We start from the raw sequence: 18,552 nt of genomic DNA, 5'->3' as shown, positions 1-18,552 counted from the left end.
TAAAATAAAAGTGTTTATGATTTTGACACCAGTCCCATTTAAAGAAGTGCAAGAAGAATTTATTTCACTTAAAAACCAACAGAAACTAACAGCAGCAGAGTTGATGTGAATGCTCCCGGCCTCTGTACCGTGTTAAAATTAGCTGAAATAATTTGATGACATAAAACACGTCTCCTAAATGATTTAGCAATCATACATTTGTACTTACATAACTTTACTTGTAACTTCATTTCAAAAGAGTTTGTTTTTTTTCTTAAATCTTTATTTTCAATCCATCAGCCTTTGGTATCATTATCACCCCACCGTGGGGCGGGTGGGCCGCAGGTGTATCGACACAAAATCTTGGATGAATTCAAATCTCAGTGACCTTGACCTCAAAAAAGTCTTGTGAATGCGATAATTTGAGACATGGGTGATGAAGGATTTTCAAACTGACACCATAGGAGGAGGCAGCCTGCAGTATGTTTAAACGTTCTGTTACTTACAGCGGATTTTAACAGGTATTATTAATAACTGTCTCTATTCTATCATTCTACTGTATTTGTATAAGGACAGACAGATTGTGCTAAGACTGCTGGACTGTTGTCATGGCAGTGACAGTAAATATTTTCAGTGAATCAAATACATTACAGAAGTGTATACACTGTAATCTGATTACACATACATTGCATAATAAAAGAAATGCATGACCTTCTGCAGACAGAGTGATTATAACAGTAGACCAGACCTTTTTTTTATTATTTTTTCACTTATCATCAGATAGAAATGCGGTGATACTGCTCTCTGCCCAGGTTTACACTAGCACCACGTGCCCAAACAAGCCACAGCGATGCATTCCACAGCAACTACAGGACAAGCTGGCTCATGTTTAGAAAACTTGCATGAAGTCAATTCTACCTGCTCCAGGATCCACCTTAATTGTCACTGTGAGGTTTCCACTTGCAGCCGCTGCACATAAGGAGGAGAGAGCCGAAAGCATTATGTGCGTGCAGTTCTTGCGCTGACGCACACCCTCCTTCTCTTAAGTTCTCTAGTCAGTTCTAATCTGTTGAGTACTGAGGACGTACCACCACCTGGTAGGAGAACAGGTTTGAGTGGCACGGGTAGACTTGTTCTGAGATGCTGGGAACAGCTATGGGGCTGTCGCTGTCAACAGCATTAAATTCGTTCACGTGGAACACGTGCCTTCCTGCGCACATGAGAATGAGCCTGTTGCTGTAACGGATGCGGCCCTCCATCTCACTGGGTAAATTCTTTTGTTCAATCTTCAAGCTGATCGCTGGTAAAGAAGCACAAGTGACACTTTGCTTCGTGCAGTCTTCCTCTCTGACGTAGGTCGTGACTTTCCAGCGCATGGTGTGAAAAGCGAAATAGGCGCTGTTATGAACCGGGGTTTGGAAATCAGACGTCAAGCTGCTGACTCGCTGGCCTCGAAGGATGTAGACCCCGGAGTGCTGGTAAGCTCGGATCTCCTGACTGCTGAAGGTGAAGCTCCACGGTCTGCCAGTGTAAATCCTGGGTGTGTAGATGGTTCCTGTCAGGTCGCTGAGGAGCATTTTTACAGGAAGAGCATTAAACTGAAACCCCTCCAGCTTGCTAGCGTGGTACTCTGAGCTGTCAAGACTGTATAAGTCCTCAGCTGGTATCATCGGGAAGCGGACGAGATTTAGAAGTATCTCACGCATGGTTGCGTTTCCTCGAGCTTCTGCCCATCTCTCCAGTCCGCTCAGGACGACTGTTTCGTTACGCACCACGAGGTCTGAGCGAGAAAGGAGTGCTTTGACCAGATTAAAAGGAAGGCTTGTCCAGGCCGGGGAGTTGATCAGCGCCTCGCAGTTCCACGCCAGGTAGCGAAGACATAGTTGCTGCAGCGTGTCGTCACTTCTGCGAACTGCGTACTCATAAAGAGAGTTCTGACTTTGGAAGGTGGGGTCCTCGGGGAGAAACAGTCTGAAGAGATTCGCAGCCTCATTGTGATATTCAGTCAGGCCCCAGTCAGAAGCCATTTTCAGGATGCAGTGGGAGGAGGCTAATGTGACCGTAATCTTCCTCGTGTAGAAGTATCTGAAATTCAAAAATTTGATTGACAGATCACAGGTTTACATAGAAATATGTGCAAGTGTGAACTTTTTATACCTGACAAATATGTCGGCATGTTGGCTGCAATCAGAAGACACATTAATGAGCAAGCTGCTGAGGTCTGGATGCAAAGACTTGAGGTTTGAATTGAGAGAAAGGATGACCCTGTGAGCACAGATGGTCTCCACTATGTTGTTATCCACTGCCACTGCAATGTCCACGTCACAGTCCTGTCTGCTGTCAAACAGCTCGCCTAGCTGCTGAGAGAGGCTCGCATTGTGGTCCAACGTGTACTCGTGGTTGAGGTCCCTGCTCTGAGGCTCCGCCCCTGATAGAGATCACAGACACGGTGAATACACCTTTATTTCTCAGAGGAGGTTGGAGACTTCTGTCCTTATGCTAACATCCTCACCTTTCTCACATCTAACTCCGGCATCTTCGCCGTGACCGCAGTTATGGACCCCCCAGCCAGGAAACGTACACTGGAGTAGGTTAATCTCCGACCCACCGCAGGTTAAATCGTCCATCCAGATGTTACCGACCCCTAAAACCAAAACAGCCACACAATTACAGTCTAGCCATTAACCACTGAAATGCAGCGCGTAAGAGGAGCATCGTGGTTTCGTTACCGGCGCCAAATGCAGCTGATCCAGGAGCCTCGGCTGCACCAGGGAAACGCAGCTGTCGACACACTACATGAGCGTCATTTATGTCCCAGCCATCGTCGCAAATCGTCCCCCAAACTCCATCGTGAAAGATCTCCACACGGCCCTCGGAGTATTCCTGGCCACCAGCCAGCCTGATGTAACCTTCTTCATAGGCTAAAGGAACAACAATGCAGTGTAATCGATTTATTTGGGATTTATGGAGAAAGATGAAGGATCATGTAGATTTCACAGCACAACAGATATATAGCTATTTTCCCACTTTTATTTAAAAATACTGATATCAGATCAGCGGTGGTTTGTTCTAGAGACTGTAACAGGCTGCAGAAATTCACAGCAATATGAGCAAACGTCTCGACAGCGTTAGTACTGTACACAGCGTTACAACATCAGCTGTTCTTTACAGTGACCAGGGTTAAGACCATGCAGTTATTAAACAAACAAACATGTTTTTAAAAAATGAACATCACTTTTAATTCAATTCAGTTGTATTTATACAGGGCCAAATCACAACAACAGTTGCCTCAAGGTACTTTATATTGTAAGGTAGACCCTACAGTAAATGTCTGGATGGAATTTCCTCCCAGGACAGGAAAAGTAATTAAGTGAGCTGTGACCATAAATGTTTTCCTTATAAATTTTTGATTCATTATTGCACATATATAAAGCATTAAATAAAACTAAAGTGCATCATTATTAGCACTTGCATTATACTATCGCGGCTATGTTAGGTGCAAACATCTGAAACCTTTCTTTGTATCTGCACACCTCATACCGTGATAGCCAGTTGGTGTTGGGTTGTGAATGGCTGCCATGTTAGTAAACTAACTCATAACAACATCCTGAGAATGCTCATAATCCTCTGTGCTGGTAATAATTATTTATTTATTCGTTGTGACACGATAACTTTATAAAGTAACCCTTAAACTGTCGACTGACGGTTTCTTGCGGTTATGAAACCTTGGAAACAAGCGACAACCTCATCAAGAACATGCATGCACATGCACATGTGTTTTAGGTGTGTTCTAATACTAAACAAACAACACTACACTTGTGTTCAGCTTAGATTGTAATATTAATAGAGAATTGAGTTTAATGGGAAATCAGTTTTACTCACCACTGGATAAGGTGACGCTCAGCAGAAGAATACAGAATAAAAAAGCATTTCCATTCATTTTAATGGCGCTAAACTGGAGACAAAAGGCAAAAGTGCAACACGTTTCTGTATTAAAAATGCGTTTTCTTTTCATCAGCAATCATCCTGCTTCTTTCACACGAGAGCATAATAATGACGTTTCTGCTTTAAAAAAAATACATCAGAGTTTTAAGAGTTGGAGAAGTTTTGTGTGCACATCATCACATTCAAATGCAGCTTTGCAGAGCAGCGACTGAAATCATAAAAGAAAAACTAAATGTCCTTTTCTTTGTTGCCAGCAAATCATCAATCATACGCATTCCTGACCAAAGCTAGGAAAGGACTTACCAGAGCTCCAGGTTAAGAAAAGCTGCTCTGTGATGAGGTCCGTCAGTCCGTGAAATGAAGGAGCCACTTTACTTACTTTATTTGTAGGCGGTGGTTTTCCAGGAATTACCACACCCAACGTGCTTTTCAAACAACTTGGGATGATGCCACATTTAGTTCCAAAACATATGACTTTGTCACAAAAGATTCATAACGAGGCTTTATATTTTAATGGCCAATAATATTTTCATGAGATTATGGATAGATCATACTCAATACAATGAGAAGTGAAAATAGTAAAAACAGAAAGCAGGACGAAATGTAGACTTTAAACTTAAATATTGCATTTCTAAGCTATGTTGGATCATGTATAGCAGTTGGGCATGCATACTTTTGGGGTCCCCATGCTGCCCGCACATGAGCTAGAGATAAAGTTATTTCAAAGCCAGAAGTTGATGTTTGTTTAGAGGCCAGTGTGAGTCCATCACCAGCAGATGGCGACATCATGAAGGCCAAAGAGCGCGCTCAGACAGACGACAACTTCAGCAATGCTCAAGCATCCAGGCTCACTGTCACATTGTTAGCATGAGCTGTGCTCGCCCTGCTGTGACTAAAAGCTTTTAAACCATCACCAGGCTCTATGAACGTAGCTGCAGAAATAAAAACAGCTGTGCTTCCATCATCTCACCTCCACAATCTTCCTGCTTCACCTTCAAGTGATCGAGCAGCTGTGAATTTCTGGAATGTTTTCAATCATTAACATGTCTCCCAGCACGAATTTCTCGATGTGTGTTTCAAACTAAACACGGTTTTTAGTCTGTATCCAGTGTGAATGCATCACTCCCATAACTGTGAGATTCAGCTACAGTTTATCACAGGGATCAAATGTTTTTCAGTTTCCTTGATCTTACGGAGCCCCGCAAGGGACACGGGAGAAAAAAAATTACAATGAACTTTTGTGAGATCTCGCAAAACAAACTCAAGATCCCGCAAAACTTTTAGCCGCATTCTTCGGAGGCCGCCAGCTCGAAGCCGACCGGGAGGTCGAGGCACGATGTGCCGGGAGAGCGGTGTTCCTCCCGGCTGTATTAGGTCTCAACCTCCCGTTAGCTTCGAGAGCTCCGAAAACGTCGGAGCACTTTTGCAAATATGTGATGTCTTGTAAACCGAGCAGATATTTGACGTTTACACAACTACGTTCACGCCTCAAAATATCTTAAAAGTTTATTTTGTGACCCAGCAAGAGTAATATTACAACTAAGTAGCTGCCGCCATTGTTGGAATTCAACTTTTGCGAGATCCCGAGTTTGTTTTGCCGCCATTGTTGAAAGCAATGACTGTATAAAAGATACATTTTATACAGTTTATATCTCATGCGTTCCATCTTCAGCAGCTAATCTTTCAGTGTTTCAGCTCTATGAGGATCAACGGGTGGGAACTTCTTATTATAAGAGCTTAAAATAATGACGACTAAACATGATGAGTGTGTTTCACACCGATAAGCTGATGAACATGATGATAACACCAGTTTCAGTCTTACACTGGGTAAAGGATGCAGCTGAAAGCCACATTTACCACATATGATAATCGTACTTTCCACTGAAGCAAACTGCTCAATAAAAGTTCACCTCAACACTCCAGAAATTTCTACTCGTCTGTGTCCTGGCATGCTTCGTACAACTTGGTAAGAACTGCAACTGCAAGACGATTGGATCATATCACTCATCAGACCTCACTGTTAAATATAAGCTCTCCTCTTTCTCTCCTGTCCGTCTTTCTCCATATTTATTTTAAATCCCTCTTTAATACTCTGGCACCTGTTTACTTGTCCAATCTGCTGAAGCCCTATGTCCCCCCCTCTTTCACTCCAGTCAGCTAAGCAGCTGTTTCTCTCAGTCCCTAAATCGCGGCTGAAACTTAGAGGAGACTGAGTGTGACTGTTGTGGCCCCGAAGCTTTGGGGTGAGCTTCCTCTTCACATTAGGCAATCTACTTCAGTGGTGGTCTTTAAATTCAGGTTAAAAACTCAATATTAGACACTGGCTTTCAACTCAGTGGGTAACTGACACTTGTTTTACTGCAATCTATTCATTGTATTTATTATACTTATGGTACTTATATGGTATATTTCTGCTGTACAGCACTTTGGTCGCCCATGTGTTGCTTTTAAAGTGCTATAGATATAGATATACACACACATGTGTATATATATATATATATATATATATATATATATATATATATATATATATATATATACATATATATATATATATATATATATATATAAAACACCCAGCACGCCCCTGCGGGCGGTTTATCCTTCAAGCTCGGGTCCTCTACCAGAGGCCTGGGAGCTTGAGGGTCCTGCGCAGTATCTTAGCTGTTCCCAGGACTGCGCTCTTCTGGACAGAGATCTCTGATGTTGTTCCCGGGATCTGCTGGAGCCACTCGCCTAGCTTGGGAGTCACCGCACCTAGTGCTCCGATTACCACGGGGACCACCGTTACCTTCACCCTCCACATCCTCTCGAGCTCTTCTCTGAGCCCTTGGTATTTCTCCAGCTTCTCGTGTTCCTTCTTCCTGATATTGCTGTCATTCGGAACCGCTACATCGATCACTACGGCCATCTTCTTCTGTTTGTCTACCACCACTATGTCCGGTTGGTTAGCTACCACCATTTTGTCCGTCTGTATCTGGAAGTCCCACAGGATCTTAGCTCGGTCATTCTCCACCACCCTTGGGGGCATCTCCCATTTTGACCTCGGGACTTCCAGGTTATACTCGGCACAGATGTTCCTGTACACTATGCCGGCCACTTGGTTATGGCGTTCCATGTATGCCTTGCCTGCTAGCATCTTGCACCCTGCTGTTATGTGCTGGATTGTCTCTGGGGCATCTTTACACAGCCTGCACCTGGGGTCTTGCCTGGTGTGATAGACCCCAGCCTCTATGGATCTTGTGCTCAGAGCTTGTTCTTGTGCTGCCATGATTAGTGCCTCTGTGCTGTCTTTCAGTCCAGCTTTGTCCAGCCACTGGTAGGATTTCTGGATATCAGCCACCTCCTCTATCTGCCGGTGGTACATACCGTGCAGGGGCCTGTCCTTCCATGATGGTTCCTCGTCTCCCTCCTCTTTCTTGGGTTTCTGCTGCCTGAGGTATTCACTGAGCACTCGGTCAGTTGGGGCCATCTTCCCAATGTATTCTTGGATGTTCGTTGTCTCATCCTGGACTGTGGTGCTGACACTCACCAGTCCCCGGCCCCCTTCCTTCCGCTTAGCGTACAGCCTCAGGGTGCTGGACTTGGGGTGAAACCCTCCATACATGGTAAGGAGCTTTCTTGTCTTTATGTCAGTGGCTTCTATCCTCCTCATATATATATATATATATATATATATATATATATATACAACTGTACAGAAAAAGATAAACTACAAATAAATACAACTGTGTTGTACTTGAATAGAAATAGAAACAAATGAGATTAAATAGTACACTGACAGAGTGGAACAGTGCAATACACAATAGTGTAAGTATTGGAAGTGAGGGGATAGTGTTATGTAGTCTAAGAAGTATGTGGAGAAGAGAGAAGAGAGTCCAGTGTTGTGTTCAGGAGTCGGACCGCTTGGGGGAAGAAACTATTTCACAATTAAAACTTTTTTTTTTACTGATTTGGTGTTGCTGGTCCAGGACAGGTCCTCTGTGATGTGAACACCGAGGACTTTGGTGCTCTTCACTCTACTTGTGATGAGCACCGACGATGACACACCAGCAGGAGAGTCTTCTATGGGTCGATGTTTGATGTTCGGCGGCGTGCAGTGACGTCAAATAATGTCTCACCTCAATTGTGTTCAAACTGCTGTAGAAATGTAAGAAAGTCCAGATATTTGTATTAAAAGTAGAGAGTACGAGTTTAAAGTTGTCATAAATATAAATACACAAGCATAGGCAGCTGTGGCTACAACTGTAGCTTGCCTCCACCAGTGTATGAATGTGAGAGTGAATGAATAGTGGTATTGTAAAGCGCTTTGGGTGCCTTGAAAAGTGCTATATAAATCCACATATTATTATTATTATAGTACTTCCCACCTCTGGAGATTACTGCATTACTTCATTTTCAATAAACACATTACTAACAAAGTTTACTAAGAAATCAGAGTCATGATGAGTCCTGATGCTCCTTTAAAATGTGCTAGGGTCATGTTGTGTAGCTCTGCCAGCTCAGCTTGAGACACTTTACTGTGTTCTGGCTCATTCAGAGAGCGTTTGTGTTTCACAGTCGGAGACTCACTGTGTTTATCTGTCAGCTCAGTCTGAATATCTGAATCCAGAATCAGCGAATCTAGAACCAGCGGTGTCTGTGGTTCAGATACAGTTTTCTGAGAATTTAAACAGACCGTGAGAGTGAGCATGTTGGTATTTCACATCTATCTATATATGTGTGTGTTTAACATAAGCTTTTCTCTACATAAACAGACACTTCTTTTTAATTATTATGTGTGTGTGTGTGTGTGCGTGTGCGTGCGTGCGTGCGTGCGTGTGTGTGTGTGTGTGTGTGTGTGTGTGTGCGTGCGTGTGTGTGTGTGTGTGTGCGTGTGTGTGTGTGTGTGTGTGACCTTGTTTACATATCTTTGTGGGGAAAACTGGAAAGTTTACTATACTTGTGTGGACCAACAGCCCTTATAGGGACAAAATCCTGGTCCCCACGAGTTTGAAGGCATTTTTGGGACTCAAAATGTGGTTTTAGTGTCAGAGTTACAATTAGGTTACAGTTAGGGTAAGGGTGTGTGTCTGTGTGTGTGTGAAACAGCTTCATAGTCCCAGAAATGTGTATCTTTTCCAAAAGTAATTAAGATAAGTGTCTGGTGATATAGAAAAAAATCTTATGTTACAAACATACACAGACTCTCTCACACACACACACACACACACACACACACACACACACACACACACACACACACACACACACACACACACACACACACACAGCATTATTGTACTTGTACATCTGCTTCTGTAGGTTTAAACGTTAAGCTTCGTGTTTTTTGAGTTTAGCTGTTGTTACAAAAGCTTCAGCCACATCATTGGCTGGACTACTGCAATTCATTATTATCAGGATGTCCAAAAAACTCGCTGAAAAGCCTTCAGCTAATCCAAAATGCTGCAGCAAGAGTCCTGACAGGGACTAGAAAGAGAGATTAATAATCATATCTGTTATTAATCTCTGTCTCTCTTCCACAGCATGTATTTTATCCTGTCTTCCTTCTCTCACTCCAACCGGAGTCTGTATCTGCTGTACAATATAAAGCACCTTGAGGTGACTTTTGTTGTGATTTGGCGCTATATAAATAAAATTGAATTGAATCATTTCACTCACATCTAAATTAGCATTTGCTCTTTAGCTGAACATGAAGATAAAAGCCAGTTTTATCTGTCAGGGTTCCTTTTTGTCCTGTAACGATTTCATTACGAGTCACAAAAGGACATTTACAAAAGTTCTCAAAGTGATTAAACTTTATATTTTCTGCGTTGCTCTCTTCTAAGAGCAAATGCCGACAAAGAAGAAAACGAAACCAGACAACCAGCAGCCTTCTGAAACCCAAACCCACTCTTACATGTGTTTTTGTACTGATAACCGTGATCAAACTATAACAAGTTTGTGGTTTGTACACTCGGCTCTGTGACACGTTTTCTATATAGTCTCTCATGTTTAAGACTGCTCCAGTTAACGCTGGCTGCTCTGAAAACTCTCAGTGCTGAGCGTCTCACCTGTGTGTGTCTGTCTCTGGTCCTCAACTTCTGTAAAAGAAGATGGTAACACTCTCCTCAGCTGGTGCTGCTCCACAATCCACCAACACACTGCGCACATCTGGAAAAGAATCACTTTAGCGGCCACAGTGCAGTTCATCTATAGTTTGCTGTGAACTGTGCTCATAATATGTGAGACAACATGGCCCACCAAACCTGGAATATCCCTAGACTTTTTTCATTTTTGTTGATTTCATTTGACCTTTTCAGCACATGGAAGTGAAATCATGCATCATTATAAATAACAACAGACCAAAAACAGAGAGTGATCAAAATCTGCTGATGCTACCATCACTCCCAACACTTTTTAATGTCAGACCATTAGCAAATAACAACAGGGCTCATAACACAGGGCTTGTTAAATATCGCCCGCTAACCATAGTTTTGGATATTACACAAAAACAGGAGGGACGGTGGGATCGCTCTGATCTTATTATCACATTCTCACACATCACAAACTTACGTTGCTCATTAACACACACTTCTCACGGAATGACCACTTCTCTGCTGGTAATCTGGAGCAGAAAAGCTCAGGTGCCTTGCCCATGTTTCTCCCTGCCCATAGTCTCTCTCATACAAAACGGCGGGGTGGCCACTCTAAAAAACTACAGGTGAACTAACAACTGAACAGAATAAAACCGTAACAATGGGGCCTTTTGTACAAAAAAGATCATGTAAATTGCCAAACATGAAAACTTGCGTCGCATAAATAATGTGGTTAGAAGGTGTTACTTCCTTTTTTAACTCTTATGCTACGTTCCTGTACCCCTAGACTGGGGCGTAACAGAAAGTAAATTAAGATTGATTGTAATCATACTTGTCAGTGAGACAAACTGCTGTATAAAAGGTTCACCTATACACTCAAACACATGGTAACTATTTCGCTGGCATCATGCTCGGTCTGCAGAAAAGCCTGCTCCTTCATCTTCTGGCATGCCTCGGAAAGCTCGGTAAGAAAGCTTTGTTATTATTCTCTGATCATTTAATATGGCATTAACTACATTTTCTTTAGTTTGTTCTTTTACTTTTTTCAGCACATGGAAGTCACATCATAGATGGTAAAAAAAGCCCCAGAGAACTCGATGCAGTACATGGCCTCTGTGCAGAACAACAAGGGTGAACATGTTTGTGGAGGATTTCTCATCACTGAGGACTTTGTAGTCTCGGCTGCACACTGTAATAAATAGTGAGTAATCAGACATCTTCTGCTGTAATCTCTGACTCATGTCACTGAAACACATTTAGAAAATGTATTGATTTCCTTTAACTGATTACTCCTTCATCAGCCTCACACACGTCGTTCTCGGCAACCACAATCTCAAGAATAGCAGTCATCAAAAAATAAAGATTAAAAACAAAACCATCCATGAAAATTATAAAGATGCTGGACAGGGTGATGACATCATGCTGATTAAAGTAAGGACATATTCACAGTTTAACATGATACATATTTGTGGTCTTATTATTCTAATTGTATTTTTTGTATTATTTTAGGGTCTTTACCTCACAAATTAAAGCACGTTGAGAGAACTGTTGTTGTGATTGGGCGCTGTATAAATAAAATTGATTTGGACTGAAACAGACATTTCTATTTTTACTTTGTGTCTCCAGCTGTCTGAGAAAGTTAAACTGGGCCATGGCGTAGAAAAAATTAAGCTTCCACAGGCTGAAATAAACCTAAAAGAAAACCAAGTGTGTCAGGTGGCTGGATGGGGAACAACTAAAACTCACGGTAAACCTGTTGATGAGCTGAGGGTGGTGGACGTGTCTGTCATTCAACGAGAGGTCTGTGAGCCCCAGTGGCCTGGTCTTCCTGCCAATGTTATCTGTGCAGGTGGATATGAGACAGACAAAGGATTCTGTCAGGTATGTTTTCTGTCCTTTCCGTGTAAACTGGCTCCTTCATCACAAATATATATAAAATAAATGGAATAAAAGCTGGTAAATTAACATTCTTCCTCTTCACAGGGAGATTCTGGTGGTCCTCTGGTGTGCGACGGGTTGGCTGTTGGCATTGTTTCTTTCAACTATAAAGAAAACTGCAGTTACCCCAATAAACCCAACATCTATACAGACATCTCAAAATACCTTCAGTGGATCAACAGGATTGTGAAATCCAGAAAATATGAGGAGTAAAAACTTCACTGAAAATTTGGCTTGTATATTAATGAAATGTCAGCATTTCTGATTCTCTGTCAGTGTAGTCAAAAATGAAAAGAATTAAATATGTGATTTCCTTTTTTTAAATGATTGTTTTGTTTGAACATTATAAATAATAAAAATAACAATAAAACACAGTAAACAGTAAAAAAAAACCCTACCCATATAAATGTGATAAAGACTGTTCTCATTTACCAACTTACATTAAAAAATAAATACCATCAAAAATTTGTAGAATGTGTCCTTTCCTGTTAAATACCTGGAAGTTCAGTGAGGTTGATCCACTTGATCATATGACCCATGTCCTGAAAATACACTGTACTTATGATATAAGGTTTCTACAAGTAATAAATTACATATGAATTAAAATGACCTACAGTACTAGCAATTACTTACAGTATTTGTGTATTTCCTTTCAAGTACTCAAAATTTAGGTACAACCTAAAATTACTTACACACTACTTAAATGCAACTATTATTATTTTTTAAGTAACTGGCGTTGCAATACTTAAAACATCACGTTGCAATGAATAATTATATACCACACAATCTACACACTTGAAAATGAGCAGTTATTTAATCATATCCTCATTAATGCTGTTTAATCATTTACAAATCACTGTTTTTCCCCTTCAGCCAGTGGAACAATTACCCACTCAGTGTAAATACACTCTACTCTGCTTTATTGTCATCTTCAGATAACAACAGATGATTATCACCAACCACAGTCTTCTCAAAGTTTGCAGAGTCATCTACGCTTAAATATAAATGAAACACATATAAATGTACATCTGTAGTGTTCTGTGTGCAGCATATGTATATTCCAACACATGCACAGTATTTTAAAGTGAGCGGGGAGTGTATTGTGCAAATGATGCTCCTCATTTCTGTTAAACACTGTTGGTGGTGATTCTTTCAACTACAAAAACAACTGCAAACACCCCGATAAGCCCAACGTCTATATGACATCTCAAAATACCGTCAGTCTACTGACAAGCTAATTAAGTTTTACTTTTGCATTATTGAAATGTAATTTCTGATCACACTGTAAGTGTGACCAGAAATAAAAAAATAAAAATATCATTAGACATTTCATATCCTTTTGTAACAATTGTGATCTTTTTTATTATCAGCTCGATTTCAACAAGAGTGAAACATTTGTTGATTCAGTCATTTCAATTAAACTGTTTAATAAAGGGTCATTGGGACAAAAGGAAGATTAAAAGAGTACATACTGATGAGGAAATAAAGTCACCAGAGATCACTGGTCTATTGCAAGACTATCACATAGAGAAAGACAACCTTTCACACTCCTGTGTGAATTTAGAATCACCCGCTAACTTCACTGCATGGGGATAGATCCCATGCGGGCGTGAGCATCACTTAACACTGTGGTCACATCAGGCCTCACACATGCAGTGCAAGACTTAGGCACTGTTATCTTGCTGACCTTGTTGAGAGCAGCCACCCAGTCTCTCATGTCGGTCACATCATTGGCTTGCAGGAAGTACCGTCACGAAAGTGCATTGATGACAAAGCAGAACTCTGTCTTGGGCTTTTGCTTCGTTGTAGCTTCACTCACCTTATGTAGGTTAATTTCAGGCTGCCAGTCTCCACTGGGCAGGTTCTGAGGGTTGTCCAGTTCAAATAGGCTGCACAAACAATTCAGCTTCCGTGTGCTTAAATACACCTGCAACAAAAGGATGTGCATGGGCAGGTGGGCGAATGACTGAAATGAGAGTGGTGTACGTGTCTGTCATTAACCCACAAGCCTGAGGAACAATGGTGTGGTCTTCCTGCCAGTGTTATCTGTGCAGGTGGACATAATACAACACAGTTAAACCCCACAGTTAAATAGGGCAATGGCACCACCTACTGTCTCAAAGGCCCCTCTGCATGGACTTATAATGCCAAAGGATTATGGGTAATCCTCAGAGTAGGAAGATTCACAACCAGGTAATGATGTATATAAGCCTTTCCTAAAGCTGAGACTGCTCAGACTCTCTTCAAAAGCAGAAAATCGCACGAGGCCTACCCAATCTTAATTTTTTTTCTAATCAAAAAATAAGAGAAAGTGATGTCTTTCCTTAAATGTGTTTTTTTTTAAACAGCATTACCAACACAGACTGTTAGTAATAAATCGTTAATGCTACGCAGTCATATGCAAGGTGGCTACCACTGCAGAGTGAATATTAGAAGCTAATGTGCAGTAAGTTTAGGTCAGAGTAATGAATAACAATTAAATTAACCACCTCCTATAACCAATTTTGATTCACTTTTTATATAAATAAATACATTTATATAAATATGTAACTCTACATACTTCTAAAAATCTCAGACGGAATTTGGTTATTACTGCGGTTCGCCTGCAATACCTTTGTGACCCACCAGGGGGCCCCCAGCCCCCAGCTTAAAAACAAATAGTTATGTCTATAACTTCTGTTCCCTGAACGAGAGGAATGAGGTACAACATTAAGTATGGGATATCACGCCCTCGCGTGTTCTGGCTGAAGAAACCTTTATTCACGTGATGAAACGCGCACGGCCCAACCTGCACATATAGCCGCTGTCATCACAGTAGGAAACCGGCCCTTGAAGCCTGGAGTTTTACACCCCTGTTTTAAAGTCTCTTTGTGCTGGCTTTCATCTTCTCTTTGTGATGTGGGCGTTGTCTTCATACCTAAATACTAAAAGAAAGATCATACGTGTCCTCATCAGGATAGGGATTTGTGTTGGTGTGTGGGGCTGTAGACTCGGGTTAAATTTGTTTACATGATGGTTATGAGACAGTGTGTTTCAGGTCATTTTACAGATTAACATGAAAGTAATGAAACTATTGAATTACTTTTTCTTACTAGTAATTCATTAATGCTAATACTTCTGTAAAAAGTGCTTTGTGTAATATGTGTAATACATTCATTCTTTTAAATATTGACTGACAACAAAGAGGGTACATATCTCCAACATGCACAAACATGTGACCAACAACATGTAATTAATTTGCATGAACGTAATATGATGTTTGGCGATAGTGGTGACTTTCAAAGAGGAGCCATTGAGAATCGATAATGAAATCAGAATTGCTAAATTCTTATCAGTTCCCATCCCTACAAGGAACATGACTCAAACACTGTCTCCTCCACACAGTCCTCATTCATAAAACGCATTCTTAAAATGCCTGAACATTACGGCCAACAGGTGGATTCATATGAGCTAACAAACAGTGAAGAACCAACCAACCAACCCAGTGACTTCACATTCTGTACTGCCACAAGATGGTGCTACACTCTTTAAACGGAAACTTTAAACTCTTATTTTGAAAATCCAGCTTCACAGACAGAGTTCACGCATGACAGTTTTGGGTTGTTGTTTTTTTAAAGTAGGGCTCCATGGTGTAAATTAGACTTAATACTTGTAGTGGTTTATGTCCACTTTAAGCATCTTGGTACCAAAAATACCCCAAAAATTCTGTAAAAATACAAATAAAACAGCATCATCTAGCTTATTATAATATATTATAGCTTGTTTGGCTTAACATAATAGCTTCATAACTTGATTTAAGTTATGAATGAATTTGGGATGAGTAGTAAGAGTAAAAAACGAATTATCATGCAAAATACCAACTGATATTTCTGTAATAAAACTACATCTGTGTTTAAAGCATCCGAGAGAAGTCACCTGATTTAAAAATATGGAGGAACACGAGGAGCAAAGTGTAAACATTACAAAAGTCAAATGATATTAAGAGCAGAAAACTGAAGAATGAGTTTGTTTAAGAAATTGTGTGAAAATCACCACATAATAAAGGTTTCGGACTCACACTGTAATACAGCATTTATAAAGATATTTATGAGGCCGTCTACAGGTTCAGATCAGAAATGAAGTCAGATTAATAGTGCAAACACACAGTCACTGAGACATCAGCATAAGTGAAAGTGTTCTGAATGTGAACACAGATGTGAAAGATGAGTATGTGCGTAAATGTTGTTAAAGTAACTATAACAACAGCTCATCTGAATGCTGTGGTTTCTGTGTTTTATCTAGTTTGCTGCACTGAGCTGCACTTTGATAATATCACTTAAATGTGTTAAGTCTTCAGTTTGACTTCTTTACTGTGCTGTGTGAAAGATCAGAGAAAACAAGCCTGGAATGAACAAATCCCAAACTGAGTGAACAAAAATAGAAATGACGGGGAGAAGGATATTTTTGGCCACAATCTGTTGCTTATTGATTATATGCTGTGTACTGATTTTACTTTCTGTTGTAAGATTGGATGTTGCTTAAGAATGCATGCAACACACTGTAAAACTAAAGCACATTAGGTCATCTTTTTATATGGAAACCTCCAAAACCTCCAAACCTCCAAAAGTTAATCCACCAGCTATATTAGTATGAAACTCTCGGGTGCACTGGGCCTGATTACATATAAGGAAGCTTGCAATAATATGAAATAAGTCCCAATTATCAACTTGGTGTCATCTGCTGGAAGAAAGTGAGAAGTAAAATTATATATATTGCATTACTGGCTGAAAACCATATTCTGGTATTAGCAGTTATTAGCAGAAAGCAAACCAGACTTAATTTCTGTGAAGATAGAAGTTTGACGTGACTGTTCAATGAGCAACAACTGGAGAAGAAACACTGACACAACAAAGCTTTAATCTGCTAATGATCTTACTTCTGTTTTGATAGGGCTGGATAACATTTGCTGAAGTACTTACTAAATAATTGATGGTTAATTAGTAAGCAGTTAACTGATATTCCACAAATATGTGTCAGATGTGTCAATATGGTCTGCAGAAAAACCTGCTCCTCCATCTTCTGGCATGCCTTGGAAAAGCTCGGTAAGAAAGTTTTGTTATTATTCTCTGATCATTTAATATGGCGTTAACTAGATTTTCTTTAGTTTGTTCTTTTGGAAGTAACATCATACATGGTGAAAAAGCACCCAAAAACCTGATGCAGCCTCTGTGCAGAACAACAAGGGTGAACATGTTTGTGGAGGATTTCTCATCAAGGAGGACTTTGCAGTCTCTGCTGCACACTGTGATAAATAGTGAGTAATCAAACATCTTCTGCTGTAATCTCTGACTCATGTCACTGAAACACATTTAGAAAATGTATTGATTTCCTTTCATTGATTACTCCTTCAGCAACCTCACATACGTCGTTCTCGGGAACTACAATCTCAAGAATAGCAGTCATCAAAAAATAAGGATTGAAAACAAAACCATCCATGAAAATTATAAAGATGTTGGACATCATGATGATTAAAGTAACTACATGTTGGTGTTCACAACAGCTTCACATGACATATTTGCGGTCTTATTATTCTAATTACATTGCAACAAAAGAGCAATCATATGAAAACTGGTATTTTTACTTTATGTTGTTTGTCTCCAGTTGTCCAAGAAGGCTCATCTAGGCCATGGGGTACAAACAATTAAGTTTCAACCTGCTGAAATAAACCTAAAAGAAAACCAAGTGTGTCAGGTGGCTGGATGGGGAAAAACTGAAACTGATGATGATAAACCTGCTGATGAGCTGATGGTGGTGGATGTGGATGTGTCTGTCAGTGGGGTGACTTCTAAATGGCCACCATGGTCACCACCCATCTGGGGGAGTTTGCCCCCTCACGTATACTAATGTGCCACAAACAGGACTTTAACATCACCAACCATTCCCATGTTATTACGGTGTATCCATATAAATGGCCCACCCTGTAGATTACTGTAATCCTCTGGTTAAAATGAGGAGACAATAGTTTACAATTTAGAAATTTTCCTTAAATGAAGAGAGGAGTCAAATCTTACAATAAGATAATGAACAGTGGATGGACAAAAAAAAGTAATCACTTGACTGATTCTTGAATGTATATCGGGAGCAGCTATTATCACGACCTTGGTGTTATTGGAGTTTAAAACAAAGCAATTATTGGAGAGCCAGCCACAAATCTCGGATAAACAATCAACTAAGGTGTATCCAGCTGACAAGGCTTAAAAGACATAAACAGCAGAATATCATCGGCATGGAAATAAGAAACAAAAGAATGGAATAATGCTGAAGGTAGCATGTAAAAGAAAAATAACAATAGACCAAGGACTGAACTTTGTGGAACCCCACAGGTTAGAGAAGCAGTGCTAGAGAACTTGTTCACCCTGACAGAGAAATATCCTTTCAGAAAAATAGGAAGAAAACCAGAATAGCGCTTAAACAGTGATTCCAGACAAAACCTTGCAAAATATTTTGGTGTAACGGTATTTATGGTAACATTTTCTCATTGAGGCACCTGTTAATTGTATTAACACCAAAGCAGCAATTAACAACCCTCTCTTCTACTTAACTGACCAAATCAGTATCCCAGAATGACTGACTT

At 40.4% G+C, this 18,552-nt stretch overlaps 1 protein-coding gene and 1 pseudogene across 2 annotated transcripts; one reads left to right on the top strand and one right to left on the bottom strand.

The window, feature by feature from the left end:
• Positions 1-37: 37 nt before the first annotated feature.
• LOC309700594 (galectin-3-binding protein B-like) lies at positions 38-4,547 on the bottom strand. Its single transcript, XM_082524247.1, has 6 exons — positions 4,228-4,547; positions 3,862-3,934; positions 2,709-2,900; positions 2,492-2,623; positions 2,137-2,407; positions 38-2,064 (listed from the first exon to the last, which is right to left on the bottom strand). Exons 2-6 carry the CDS (start codon positions 3,917-3,919, stop codon positions 1,041-1,043), a joined length of 1,677 nt encoding a protein of 558 aa, XP_082380373.1. The 5' UTR covers positions 3,920-3,934; positions 4,228-4,547; the 3' UTR covers positions 38-1,040.
• Positions 4,548-10,880: 6,333 nt separating this feature from the next.
• On the top strand, positions 10,881-12,332 carry LOC309700602 (granzyme B(G,H)-like; annotated as a pseudogene). Its single transcript, XR_014280816.1, has 5 exons — positions 10,881-10,966; positions 11,051-11,202; positions 11,303-11,432; positions 11,628-11,882; positions 11,985-12,332. The product of XR_014280816.1 is annotated as a granzyme B(G,H)-like (transcript).
• The last annotated feature ends 6,220 nt before the right edge of the window (positions 12,333-18,552 follow it).

This window comes from Aulonocara stuartgranti, assembly GCF_965226115.1.
Source record: "Aulonocara stuartgranti genome assembly, chromosome: 23".
Lineage (NCBI taxonomy): Eukaryota > Metazoa > Chordata > Actinopteri > Cichliformes > Cichlidae > Aulonocara > Aulonocara stuartgranti.
This window is presented reverse-complemented; position numbering and strand designations above follow the sequence as displayed.